The sequence below is a fragment of the Candoia aspera genome, chromosome 1 (assembly GCF_035149785.1).
Source record: "Candoia aspera isolate rCanAsp1 chromosome 1, rCanAsp1.hap2, whole genome shotgun sequence".
NCBI lineage: Eukaryota > Metazoa > Chordata > Lepidosauria > Squamata > Boidae > Candoia > Candoia aspera.
In genome coordinates this window covers 4908682-4923712 of record NC_086153.1, presented here as the reverse complement: position 1 = coordinate 4923712, position 15031 = coordinate 4908682, and the positions used below count along the sequence as shown (strand labels likewise).

At 42.2% G+C, this 15031-nt stretch overlaps 1 protein-coding gene across 2 annotated transcripts in view; it reads right to left on the bottom strand.

The window, feature by feature from the left end:
- The window catches only part of MED13 (mediator complex subunit 13), a 114799-nt gene that overhangs the window by 35824 nt on the left and 63944 nt on the right, over nt 1–15031 (bottom strand). For both annotated transcript variants that reach the window (XM_063296326.1, XM_063296318.1), the window contains exons 6-9: nt 11953–12135; nt 8682–8844; nt 6279–6389; nt 3129–3812 (exon numbers count right to left, since the gene is read on the bottom strand). In XM_063296326.1, coding sequence (XP_063152396.1) covers nt 3129–3812; nt 6279–6389; nt 8682–8844; nt 11953–12135 — 1141 coding nt within the window. The remainder of the gene's footprint in view (nt 1–3128; nt 3813–6278; nt 6390–8681; nt 8845–11952; nt 12136–15031) is intronic.

Here is a 15031-nt window from a genome sequence, read left to right as displayed (position 1 = left end):
CATTTTAATTAACCCAATACTACCGTTTAACGAGCAGCAGCTTACCAAAGTGTTTCCCTTCCCAGAACGTACCAGCCACGATCCATACAAACAGAAATGCCAGGAATTTAATCTAAATCTTATTCAGGCAAATTATGCACCACTCGGCTTCTTTCCCAACATTATCATGGTTCAGCTACCAGGCCCTTGGGGATTTGAATCCAGGACTTCGTAAATTCTAAGTGAAAAAAATGACTCAAGAACAAAGCAAAGCAATAAATTCTCTCTCTCTCAACGTAAATGCTAATGGAAACAATGAAGAGCAGACTGGCTATCAAAACGTATTGTAAAGGTGATTGGAACCTTGGGAGACTGTGACTGTATTATCCTGGAGTTTATGATATCAAAGGGGTGGGGGGGACAGAGAAGAGTCAGAAGTGCATACTGGACTTCAGAAGAATAGATTCTGATCAACTCAAAAAAGAAGGTAGCTCAGATCCAATGGTTTGAAATCCTGAAGGAGAAATGTCTGGGAAAGCTTGTGAAACAAGATACGGAAGATGCAATTCCTATAAACAATTCCTACTAAAAGGAAAAATGGGAGATATCTAAATAAACCAGTTGCATATACACAGGGATTTCTAAAACACCGAAAAGAAAAAGACAGAAATAGGGAAAAACGGAGAGATGAATAACCAAAGAAGGATAGAAAGCAGTTACCAGAAAATATAGGGATTCTGCCCAAAAGACTAAATCTCAGAATGTGCTATGGCTTGAGAGAAATCTCTGCATCATCAGAAAAAAAGAAAGGCACAAAGGCTGTATGTGGGTCTATTGTGAGGAAAAAAAGGGGTGGATTGATGGGTTACAGCAAGAAAGCAGAAAATATGATTCCTATTTTACATCTGCCTTCTCTTAGAATAGAAATGAAGCCTTAGCTGGCCGTCACTGTGCCACCAGGATGAGGAGGAGCTGCACCTAATTTAAATGAATTCAAGTCTCCAGGGCCAGATAAATTATATCCTAGGGTTCTGAAGGAGCTAGCAGAGGTGATCACAGAACTACTAACTGTAATCTCTGAGAACTCCTGGAGAACTGTTGAGGTCTCAGGAGACAAGGAGCACAGACACTGACCCGATCTCGGGGCAGTCTTCAAAAACAGGGAGGAGGAGGAGGAGGACCAGGAGGACCCAAGAAACCGTAGTCCTGTCAGCCTGACATTTATACTGGGAAAGCTCTTCAAGCAGATTATTAAATATAAAAGAATTGTGGCACAGAATTATGAGCTGCCTGTTACATGTTTTATGTGTATTTATGTAGCTTTTCGCCACAAGGGTCGTATATTTATCTATTTATAATTGATATTTGTATTGTAATTTATGTTTCATGGTTTTAATTTGTTATTGTCTTGCAAACCACCCAGAGTCCCCCGCTTGGGGGAGATGGGCGATGACAGAAATTTGAAATATAAATATTTTCAATCTGGTTTTACAAAACAGAGTATATAAGCTGCTTAGTCAGTAATGATTAGAGTGACATATAAGCTCAGTCAAATAAACACATAGCATATGGAAAGGAATGCAATAATTAACAAGAGTCAGCACGGTGAATCACAATCAAGTATTATCACACTCACCTTATCTCATTTTTGAACAAGATAAGCTATCCTAGCTTAATAGATTGGTAAATGCCATAGTGTACCTTGACCTCAGCACAGCATTCAGTGAAGTCTCTCATGGTATCCTCATAAATAAAATCGCAAAATATGGGCTAGGTGACACAATAGATTCATAACTGGCTGAATGCCTGCATCCAGAGAGTACTCGTAAAAAAATCCCGTTATTAGTTTGGAAAATAGTATAGAGCAGAAAGCCACAGGGATTTATCCTGGGTCTTGAACAGTTAACGTTGTTAATAAGGACCTAGATGAGGAGACTGAGGGGATGATCAAACCCGCAGATGACACAAAACTAGGAGAAGCAGCTAGAACAGAAAGAGAAAATGCAAAACAGCCTAGATAGGCTTGAATGGTGGGCCAAAATGAACAGAATGAAATTTAACAGGGAGAAATGTAAAGTCCTGCCTCAGTGGAAAAAGACAATGAAAGGCACATGTACAGGATGGGGGAAACCTGGTTTGACAGGAGCAGAAGCAAAACCTGGGCTGAGTCAACAATGTAATACAGCTGCTAAAAAGGCAAACACCACAGGAACACAGAATGCAGATCATGGAAAGCCACTGCCTCACTCTATTTGTCTTGGACAGTCCCTACTTGAAATACTGGGGCCAGGTCTGGGCACAGCAGTCAACAAAGGACATCAACCAACTACAGCAAGTTCAAAAGAGAGCTACCCAGGTGGGAAGGGTCTGAAAAGGCCTAAGAGTAACAACTAAAGAAACTGGACATGTTTAGCCTGCAGAAGAGAAGGCTGAAGGGAGAGAGGATGGTGCCTTTCAAATATCTGAACGGTTGTCACATAGAAGAAAATGTAAACTTGTTCTCTATCAACAAGGACCGAAGGACCAGAACCAACTGAGTGAAACCAGGGAAGCAGATTCAGCTTAGTTATTTGGAAGAATTTCCTGACAGTAAGAACTGTCACCCCGTACAACAGATTGCCTCGTGAAGTAATATGTTCCCCTTCACTGGAGGTCCTGAAATCATGCTTGGATAGCCATTTGTCTGAAATGCTTTAGCAAACCCTGCACTCACACAGAACTGAAATATAAGACCTCTGACATGCCTTGCGGCATTATGATTCCATGATATGTTGATGTGCTGACATCCTTAGCTTTTTGACACAGGTTTTTATGGGACTATCACCTAGAGCAGTGTTTCTCGGCCTTGGCAACTCGAAGATGGGTGGACTTCAACTCCCAGAATTCCCCAGCCAGCATGGTTGGCTGAGGAATTCTGGGAGTTGAAGTCCACCCATCTTCCAGTTGCCAAGGCTGAGAAAAAACTGATCAGAGTAAGAAATTATATTGTCGTTGTTGTTGTTACTGATGCTGCTGCTAATACTATAACATCTCTAAAACTAATGCAGATACCCCCCCACACACACAGAACATATAGATCAGTTAAAGACAACCAAATGTTTGAAAAAGCATGGACGTGTACTCTGAGGTCAAATGTCAGGTATGCTTACTCTGTAGCAGAAGGTACATTATCGGACGCCGCAGATCCCACAGGCTCATCCCTAAATTTTTCACTTGGAAGCTGTGGTGGCAAAAAATCCACATCTTTTTTCTTTGGAACCTTGTAATACTTCCACATGGAATCTGCATCATCTTCCTCCAAGTTCACTGCGGCACCCACATACATCGTGGGCTCTATGACGTCTGGAAAAGGAGCTGGGAAAGTCTGTGATAAGCCTTCTATCCTATCTTCCATGGCTTTTGAAGGAACCAAAGGATCAGGAGTTGACATTTGATAGAAATGCTGGCTCTGGGGAGTGGAAGGCGTTTTGGTTGCCCCTTCATCTGCGACGTCACACGGGTGAGGGCTGAGGGGGGGTGGCTGAGGGGAGCTTGCTATTTCTGTGGCATGCATCTGAGGAGTCTTTGCTACATCGTTAGTTCTGAGATTGGAAAACCGCACTTGGCTGTCTGTTGTGGTGATCACAAGCCGCTGGCTGGCCGAGTCTGCCTCCATGATCACCTCGTCGCTAATGGACACTCGATGATGAAATGGAGTCAAAGGACGCTTCTGGGGCTTATCCCCTTTCTCTTGCTTCTCGTTGGCCTTGTGCTTTGTAGCTGGCTGTGGTTGCTGGCCCAGAGGAGGCACTGGCCCCTGTTGAACAGCAAGTCTGGGTTTGAGACTTTTGTGCCTGAAGCGAGATAGAAAGATAATTGGATGTAGGTCATCCGTATTTTAGCTGCCAAATCCCACAAGTTAAATAAACATTTCACAAAAGCAAAACCAACCAACTGATACACAAATGTAACATTTAGCCATGATTACTATTTTGCTTCACTGCTAACTAGAGCTACGCATAGGGAGAGAGAGAACTGTTTACATTTTTTTTTCCCTCCTCACTGCTCTTCACATTACTAACCTTAACATTAGTGAAGCTCCAAAATTAAATGATCGTGCTTTAGCTCTGTGAGTTGAGTTGAATTGAGGCCATTTCGTGGAGGACATTAATAAGGAGACACTCATAAAATCAACTAATTACCTTATTTATAGAGAAACTGAAGATGGGGGAAAGCACCTTAGACATAATTTCAACCAAGCACATTTGTATTTATAATAGATGATAAACATAAACATAAATGTATTATAGACAGTTATCTGTAATGGTTGATAAACCCTGCCCTTTGCAAAGGTACTTCAAAGCATAAGTTCAGGTTGCAATATTTACCCAGCAAGGCAGACATGACCAGACAGTGGGGCCAAAGAGACGGGCCCTGCGGTAAAGGAAGGGCCAAAATAAAAGAGCACCTAAGGGCTGGGTTGCACGATACTGCACAGGGACTAGACTAAAATGGAACTGACTAGTTTATGAACCAGGCCACCACATTAAACCATTTATTGGGGGAGGGAGGGCATAGCATGTAATGTGAACATAGCAACTGTGTTTTGTTAACCCAGGTTTTGGGTTTCGCAGGTTGCGTGAACCCAGTCAGAGTGGTAGACAACAGGTGCAGCAGCAAACAGGCCTGATGTCAATACATGACAGAGGACATGACAGGGCCAACTGGGACTGACTCTGCTCACCACAGCATTCTCTTTCTTTCTTTCTTTCTTTCCTTTCTTTCTTCTTCTTTACATATATTATATAGTCAGAGGGCAGCCAGCTGGAAATGTACATAATTACAGACTCTTATTTTATTCCTTTCAGCGTAAATAGGTCTTTTCTTAACAAAATGATGCTGATTGTCACATAAGGGCACGTGAGGCATGGCTGCCCTTAGGGGCCTTGTAAGAGCATGAAATCCAGAGTGTGAAATTACCCAGCGGCACCCCTGTGTCATAAGAGATTTACAACCAAGTAAAAACAGGAAGAGAAGGGGCAGTGGAATACTGAGCCTTCCTTCCTTCAAAGTGGGTTGACAGGGCCATTTACTACTACAGGTACTCCTCGATTAATGACAGTAATTGGGATCTGGAACTCTGTCACTGAGCAACGCGGTCATAAAGCACGACATCACCTGACCACGCTGACTTATGACGGCAGTTCCGGCTGTAGTCATTAGGCGGATCCCACATGGTTGTTTGGCGCGATGTCGCATGATCGCCATTTGCAACCTCCTGCTGGCTTCCCCATTGCTTTCCTCGTTGGAAGCCGACAGTGAAGGTCGCAAATGGTGATCACGTGACCGCGGGATGCTGCAACTGTTGTAATTGCAAGCTGGTTGCCAACTGCCTGAATCGCGATCATGTGACCGCAGCGACGCTGCGAGAGCTGCAACTTCAAGGACCTGTCATAAGTCTCCTTGTTCAGCGCTTCAAACAGTCACTGACCGAGTGATCATTAACCAAGGACTACCTGTAACTGCCTTATGGGAAAGACTCTAGACGATAGATGGAAGCAGACAAAAAACAGTAATTAAATAGTGATTATACATAAGGATGGATACACAATTTCGTTTGACTCGAACTTGATTCCTTGTGATTTCATGGACATGTCCATGTAGTTTTCTTGACAACTATACAGAAGTGGGACGCGGTGGCGCTGCGGGTTAAACCGCTGCGCTGCTGAGCTTGCCGATCGGAAGGTCGGCGGTTCGAATCCGCGCGACGGGGTGAGCTCCCGTGGCTAGTCCCAGCTCCTGCTCACCTAGCAGTTCGAAAACGTGCAAATGTGAGTAGATCAATAGGTACCGCTTCGGCGGGAAGGTAACGGCGTTCCGTGTCGTCATGCCGGCCACATGACCACGGACGGGTCTACGGACGCCGGCTCTAACGGCTTAGAAACGGAGATGAGCACCGCCCCCTAGAGTCGGACACGACTGGACTTTACGTCGAGGGAAACCTTTACCTTTACCTATACAGAAGTAGTCTGCCACTGCCTTCTTCCAGGAATGCTTTCAACCTCCCAGTCTAGTCTATAGCCCTAGGATTTTCTAGCAGTTTTCCATCCAAGCACTAATCAGATCTGATCCTGATCGATCTCTGGAGATTAGCAAAGGTTGGCTAGATTATGTATACATAGTCCAGTATCTTACCTTGAGAAATCAATACATTTAAACTTATATCATGCTGGCAGCCCATTAGCTTCTTACTGCTTTGTTATTCCATAAAGTGGATCCTGAAAGGCCTCTGCCTATTCTCACCCATCAGGCCCTCATACCTGGAACATGTGCAATTTGCCCTCTGCGCAGCTTCAACGAAGTCCCAAAATGCCATTTTCTCAATTGTCTCCTCTTCGCATAAGCCATTTGATGTAGCAGAGTACTTCCTTCTACATTGCATTTAGGGGAAAATTATTCTTTAAGTACAGGAAAATGTAAAAAAGGCACTAAGCTACAAAATAATCTTCCCCAACTTGTCTTCTGCAGCTCCACTGGAACTGAAATTCCCAGACTTCCCAGGACTTTGGCCTGTTAATTAGGAATTCTAGGAGTAACAATCCCCATACATTTCATAATAGGGGAGGTTATGACAATAACACAGAGACAGAAAGTTTGTGGATGGACATCTCCCTAACCAACCCATAGCAAGAAATTATCACATTAGCATACACCATTTATCACGCTGGATTTTTTAAAATCATGAACAACTAACAAGCATGTACAAGTAAACCAGGGAGCCAGTTTGGTCTAATGGTTAATATGCTGGGCTAGAAACCAGGAGGCTGTGAGTTCCAGTCCCGCCTTAGATATGAAAGCCAGCTGGGTAACCTTGGGCCAGTCCCTCTCTCTCAGCCCAACCCACCTCACAGGGTTATTGTTGTGGGGAAAATAGGAGGAGGAAGGAGTATTAGGTATGTCCACCGGCTTGAGTTATTTATAAAAAAAGAATAAAGGTGGGATAAAAATTAAATAAATAATATAAATAAATAAATAAATAAATAAACCATAAAATGTCTTGTAAGGCTTCAACTTCTTTGGATATTCACAATGTTACCAAATTAAATAGTTGCAAACTAGCACTTTGTAGTTAGCCTGTGATGCCTATCACAGCATTTAAAATGTGAACTATATCCAGTTGGCAGTACATTGCGGTACATATGCACTGCAGTTTATGCAATGTGAACTCTATGCAGCCTGCTAAGACTGACACTGCATTTCAGCTTAAAGCTGTTGCTGGCCCTTTTAGATAAAATGTCTATAAAGTTATGATTTTTTCTTCTTCCTGTATACTTAAATATTAGGCAAAAGAATGAAGTTGACAACTGGTTGTTTTGTTGTTTATTCGTTTAGTCGCTTCCGACTCTTCGTGACTTCATGGACCAGCTCACGCCAGAGCTTCCTGTCGGTCAACACCCCCAGCTCCCCCAGGGACGAGTCCGTCACCTCTAGAATATCATCCGTCCACCTTGCCCTTGGTCGGCCCCTCTTCCTTTTGCCCTCCACTCTCCCCAGCATCAGGACCTTCTCCAGGGTGTCCTGTCTTCTCATTATGTGGCCAAAGTATTTCAGTTTGGCCTTTCATATCATTCCCTCAAGACAACTGGTTGAGGAGTGAGAAATTATTCAGATTACAGCATACCGAAGTCCTTTAGAGAACTTACTGTAGCAATACTGAGTAGCTTCGGGTACATTCCAAGATTAGACAGGCCCCATATGGATTATAAAGCTTTTATGGCTTGGCATCAAGTTACCTGCAGGACTGCCTATTCCAACAAATATGGACCTGTCTAAGGATATCATTCTAGAAGAAGCTACCAGTGGTGCCCCATTTTGGGGAAACGAGGAACACTGAGGCTAGAAAGCGTTTTTTGCTTATGACAACCACACTTTGGAATAGCTTTCCTCTAGAAATTAGACTGGCCTTCATGCTAACAGCCTTCCAGAAGCTAGGGAAGGCTGAAAACTTTCTGGAGGGTTTTTGGGATGTCGTTGTTATTATTATTATTACTATTATGCTTTTTATTGCATTTTTCTAATTGTTATCGTTGGTTTTGATTTGAAAACTCATTTTGGGGTTGTGGCGTAATTGGGATCGTGGGACAAATTTTTCTGCTTATTTTCCTTACTGCAAATGTTGTACAGTAATTGTCTTTCTTCACTATGGAAACTTTATTGTATTTTACTTCGTCATAATCCATTGGGAGCCCGAATGATTTGGCAGCACACACTTAATTAAATAATTAATATAGATGCTGTTTATCAGCCTCTAATATCACAAGATATTTACTGGGCATTTCCACGTCAGTGTATTAACTATCAAGGTGCTCCAGCATCTCTGTGACTTAAGATCAGGCTCCTCAAAGCGTGTGGCTGATCAAATTTAGGGAAAAACAACAACACTGGCCGAGCCCTGAGTCAGCAAATCAATTATTAAGCTTTATATAGTCCATTCAGGGTCCCCAACATTTTTGAGCTGGTGGATATATTTTAAATTATGTCCATACCTATAATACATAAGCAAGCAGGCAGTATTTTCTTCCCACCCCATCTTGAATCCTTGATCAACTGAGCTGCATTTTAAAGTTCTTACAAAATCTAGATAGATAGATAGATAGATAGATAGATAGATAGATAGATAGATAGATAGATAGATAGATAGATAGATAGAATGAATCACGTACTTGGTCAGTGCTCTGTTCATATTGCATTCTTGCCAAACTCTGTCAACCACCTGGCTGGCCAGTTTTCGGGGGATTCTGCCCCCATGGTGATTAGTGCTGTCGGAACTGAATACATCTGAAACTGAAGACAGTTTGACCCACTTCTGAGCTGAACGAGCATCCACTGGAGAAGGAAGCCAAAACAGAAGTTATCTAAATATTATATTGCATCTACCCCACCTGCTAAACCAGAAACCCAAAAGAAAATCGATACAGCCTTTGTCGATGAGACACAATTAGATATGCATTTAGAATGGAGGTCAAAACTAACAAGCCCAGCATTTTAGGACACTGTGTAGACACAAGCTTAACCAGAAGCCTCAAAGTTTTATGAAGTATGCCACAGCATCAAAAAATTACACTAGCCCCTGGCTGATAACAGGTACAGAAAAGCAGCACAAGAAAAATACTTTCAGAAAAGGAAAACCTGATGGAATTGGGTTTATTTTAGCCACATAAAACCTTTCTTAACATAACATTATAATGGTCAAACAAGAAAAATAATTTACATTCAACCGACTATATGCTGCACATGTGTAATTCTGCAAATGCAGGTAAAAATGAATACTGTTGGTTCTACATGGACTGCGTGAAAATGGCATTTTCCTGTAATTTTTAGCTGGAGCATCTGGTTATTGGGAAATATTTTTCTGCTCAGTTTTATGTCCATACTCATCACATTACTTCCTTTGAAGACAAGCAAGGCTAAGCAAAGCACCGAAAAGGAGAAATATTAAGCCAAGAAAAGGCGTAATTTATGACAACGCCATTCATTACTAACTCTCCATGCCTTTCTGTCTTTGCAAACTATCCTTGCTTCCATCTCATCCATACGCTGCTTTATACAATGCTAGAGTGTGTGTCAGGACACTGCAGGTGTCTCTGAGCTGGTGGTTTGTGGGCAACAGTAAGGAAGCTTGCAAGGTGGTATCTAGATTAGAGACTCTGGCTTGAACAGACAGCTAGACCTTTTCTCTCTAGAAAGCTCTGTTTATCGGGGATATTCAATGCACTCAGGGCCTTCTCAAGGCTCCAGCATTCAGGGCACAGAGGTGCTGCCTGCCTTTTCCTCTAGTCACGCTCCCCCTCTCTTCATCTCTGCTCAGAATTCGGTTACTAGCTCTGGAAGGGGGGGGGGGCTCATGAGGATGCTTCTTATAATGGAAAAGGTCAGCTTATGAAAGGAAGATTATTGTGAGTGTTGGTTCTCACACAGCCAGTACAAAACAACATTAGTGGATAGCAAATCTGGTTATTGCAAAAATAATGGAAATTAGCTCTCCTACACATGAGAAGGGATGAGAAAAAGAACAAGACGCAAAAGAATGTGAGCATTGTTTCAATTAAAAGGGCCTGCTGTTGAAGCGCAGCAGTTAGAATTCTTTCATTATGGCTTCCTCAGGTTTTCTTCAGCAAAGATTACTGAACAGGATTCTTGTGAGCCTCCTTAAGGATTCCAGGTCTGCCTGCTGGATGAAGACTGACAGTTATACAGCCAAGACCAGGAGAGGTGAGTTACATCTTAATTTTTTTTAAGGTACAAAGGGCACTGATTTAAGAACTTCTGCCTTCTCACCATTACCCATTAACTTTTATTTTGCATTTGTCTTCTCTTAGAGGAAAACGAAGTCCTAGCTGATCATGCTAAAGCACTGAAGGAGGGACCTGCACTTAGGACAGGCAAGGAGAGGGTAAGAGAGAACTTAGCTAATTGAAATGAATTTGTCTCCAGAGCCAGATGGATCATATCCCAGGGTACTGAAGGAACTAGAGTGTAATCACAGAACCACAAACTATGTATCTGAGAACTCCTGGAGGACCGGTGAGATCCAGAAGACTGCAGAAAAGCAAATATCATCCACATCTTCAAAAACAGGAAGATGGAGCATCTGGGATACTATAGAACTATCAGCTGGACATCTATACCTGGTAAGTTTTTCCATCAGATTATCAAGCAGCATAATTAACCCCCCAAATCCTGCTGTGCTGCCTCATCAGGGTGGGGAGGGATGAGGGGAGAACTTCGGAAGTATATGCCAAGGGTATATAGTCCCAGCAGGGTCACCCAAGGCGTGATGGTCATCCCATCTGCCCAGCTAAAACAAGAAGGTACCTATATTGGGCAGGAGTGATATATGATGATGCTGGAGGCAGATGATCACTTTAGTGACAGTGGAAAAGGCATCAATTCATACTGCACGAGAGAAGGCAATGGTAAACCACTCCTGTATTTTTACCAAGAAAACCATATGGATAGAAAATATAAAATGATTGACGATATAGCGCCGGATGATGGGCTCCTCAGGTCGGATGGCACTCAACTTGTTACTGAGTAAGAGCTGAGGATCTTTTGGGGTACTAATGATGTTTATGACATGGCTAGATTAAAGCCTTTGGGATGTCTAGTTGCTGATGCTGCCATACAGGAAAAGAAAATCCAAAATTCCACCACAGTTCCAAAAGAACAATAACAAACTAGAACAATTTCAGCGGGGTACTATCAAGATGGTGAAGGGTCTGGAAGCAAAGTCCTATAAGGAACAATTAAAGGATCTGGCTGTTCGGGTTACAGGAAAAAAAAGCCTATTGGGAGATATCATAGCAGTCTTCCAGTATCTGAAGACCTGTCACACAGAAAAGGGAGTGGACTTATTCTCTATTATTTCAGAGGGCAGGCCCAGAATCAGTGGGTTAAAACTACAAGGAAGGAGGTTCAAGCCAGACACCAGGAGCAACTCAAGCTGTCAGCCAGCTGAACCGACTGCCACATGAGACGGTAAATTCCCCTTCACTAGAGGTCTTCAAAGAAAGGCCAGCAATCATCTGTCAGAGATGCTCTAGTGAATCCTGCATGGAGCAGGAGACAGGACTCAAAGGTCTCTAAGATCAACTTTATGATTCTTTATTCTATTCAGGTTGCTGTACCAAAGAAAAACTGATTAATTTGTGGCACGATACCCTGTAAACTGCCTTGGAAGCTCTGCTAGGGCCAAAAGGCAAAATACTTTCCCCCTCCCCTCCCCTCCTTCATAAATGCATCAGGCATACACATGAATGTACTGGACTTCATTGTGGCACGTCTGCTAGATATTGCTGGCACTAACAGCCATTCTAAGTATCAGCATAAAAGACCACGTCAAGAGTTTAAGTTCCTCTACTCTGGAGATTCAAAAGACAAGACTAATTTTAAGAAGCCTCCATTTTGACAGGTAAATAATTATTTTTACTCTACCTGTCTGAACTTCTTCTGGAGATGTTGGTGGAGTGAGAGTAACTGAGGAAATAGCTGGATCTCTTGTGGAAACAGGCACTTGATGGACACCCAAACAGTTGCTTGAACCAGCAGTACTAGGAGCAGGAATGTCTGTCTGAGGAACTAGAACAAAGCATGCTGGGTAGACCATTCGCACACCAGCTTTAATGAAAAGAAAAAGGAAATAAATGTTTACTGATTTCACAGTTCAGATGAGTTACAGATACAGCAATGAGTTTGCACTTATCCCCCTTTCAATGCCAGAAGGCTCAAGCCTTTTCACTCTGTCTTTAAATTCTCAGCCCCTGTGACTGCGCTGAGGATTATGGGGTTCACAAATGCTCAACTATTAGGAAATTTGTGCTGGCTAACAGCAACATGTGAGTCCAGCCACTGTAGCTTATTTTACAAAACACAAAACAAATCAAGGTTTAGGGTAGCACAAACACAGCCAAAAGAGCTGGCTAAATGTCCCCCAGGCAGTTTCATTGTTAAGCAGGGCCATGAATAAAGACCTTCCTGGCTAACATTTCCTACAAAGTGGGTAGAAATACACAATACACCTGGGTGGGCGTTTCCTGGGGTTTGGGAGAAAGCTTTGGGACTTTCTTCCCTCTTAAAAAAACTGTAGTTAAGGCTATAAGCAACAGGTTTGGGGTGTTTCCCTGCAACTGCAGGAAATTACATTAGGTGTTCTCTGGGTATCACTCCTAGTTTCAGCCAAACAAGAGTGAGACTTGGCCTATATCACAGTGAACCAAACGTGCATTTTAGACAATGTGTGGTCGCTAAGCAGACAACAGAAGAACCTGCATGAGAATAGTGTCCTCACAGTAAATTCACACCCTCTACCCACCTCTGCCTCCTTGCTTTCCATTTCAACATTGTACCTATATAATGTGTGCTGTTTACAAGCTGCAGGACATGGGATTCTAGAAATTTACCCACTTTTCTTCTCTTAGAACCATAGAAACCCAAGGAATGATTACCAGCTTCTCTACTTAAGCTCAATAATGCACAGCGTACGGTTTCTTCTCTGTGAAACCTGAAACTACTTCTGTTCTCACATATAAATCCGACAGACCCCCTCATTTTGTCTCTGTCTCAATTATCTCCAGTCCAGCACTAGGCTAAAAGCATGTTACTTGTCAGTGATGTAATATAATTTATCTCCCTTTTCTGTTCCTCCACTAAAGCAGTAAAACCTTTTTGACATCTTGGCCATAAATCCTACTCTAGTGGGGTCCACAATAATGCCACTCTCCTGTGCGAAGATACTTAAATTTTAATCCATCTCACTGTCATCCTTTTTAAAAAGTTAAATAATACCAAGCACCCCAGCGTGGCTGACAACTGTTCTGACATCCAAAGAGCAGGAGGATTATTTGAGGCAAGACTTCAGACTTGTAAATCTTGATAATTAATCAAAGCTAAACAAGGAATTTCTTAAATTACTTACATCCTTCTTCTGTCCCTTTCTCCATGGAATTCAGAAAGGTATAAAGGATTCTCTCCTATCATTTTATATTCACAAGGCTTACAAGGCTGAGTGGCTGTTTGTGTCTGTTTAGACCTTTCTAGCCTAATAGTAACACCATGACATATTGGCCATAAGCTTCATAACAATTTTAACTAAAGGTAGTCCTCACTTAATGACCATTCGTGTAGTGACAGTTCAGACTTACGACGGTGCTGAATTCAGAAAGGTATAAAGGATTCTCTCCTATCATTTTATATTCACAAGGCTTACAAGGCTGAGTGGCTGTTTGTGTCTGTTTAGACCTTTCTAGCCTAATAGTAACACCATGACATATTGGCCATAAGCTTCATAACAATTTTAACTAAAGGTAGTCCTCACTTAATGACCATTCGTGTAGTGACAGTTCAGACTTACGACGGTGCTGGAAAAAACGACTTACAACTGGTGCTCACACTTACACTTATGACTATCACAGCATCCCCCCAGTCATGTGATTACAATTTGGGTGCTTGGCAACCGGTTCGCATTTATGACCGTTGCAGCATCCCACGGTCACATGATCGCCATTTTCAACCTTCCCAGCTGGCTTCTGGCAGGCAAAATCAATGGGGAACCGCGTGATTAGCTTAACCACCACGTGGTTCACTTAACGACCCCAGTGATTCGCTTAACAACTGCCACAAAAAAGGTCATAAAATGGGGTTAGATTCACTTAATGACTTTGCTTAGCAACCAAAATTCTGGTCTCAATTGTGTTCATTAAGCAAGGACTGCCAGTACCTCCTTTCCCTTTAAAGTTCTGTATAGGAGAGATGAAAAAAATATCTACAGAGGCATATACCTACTGGCATGGGTTTTCCAGAACATTCTAAACTTAAAATTTGTCTAATGCCATCTCCCAACAGGAGATACAAATAGGAAAGTGAAGATTGGACGTTCAAGTTCATAACAGGTAAGAGAAATACAGGATGCTGCAAGCTATCTACAGCATTGGTATTAGAAAAGGGGGCAATCAGGCAATCACAGGTTTGAACCCTGCTCAAAATGAAACATTCAACAACTTCTGCCTTGAAAAAAGGACTGCTTTCTGTAACGATCTTCCTAGATGCATATAGCCTTTTTGGGTTTTGCATATATACTGACAAATATATCATTAATCCTGAAGGCAAAATAATTCATACTTTCATTAATTCTCTGTGTATAGTAGCTAAAATTTTCTGTATGTGGTATATAAATAATACATTTTTAAAAACATGTCTGTGAACCTTGAACACTGTGGTAATCCTTGGAACAGTACAACAGATCCTTCTTTAGTTGAATATATTCTTCGCTAAGTTTTCCTTTAGAACCACGATGGATAATTTTTTTTGCCTTCAGAGCATCCCACTTTCACTTTTTAAAAGCTTTTCAACCTCAATTTGGCTATATAATCAGTTATATCAGTGGACGGCATCAACGTTTTCAGCCATTTTTCATGGATGCTGGAGTGCATTAATGGGAGATTACCTAACCTAGGCGTGTCAAGCCATTCTGCCATCAAAGTTCAATGGCATTTCCATGAGAATCCTTGCATGGTGC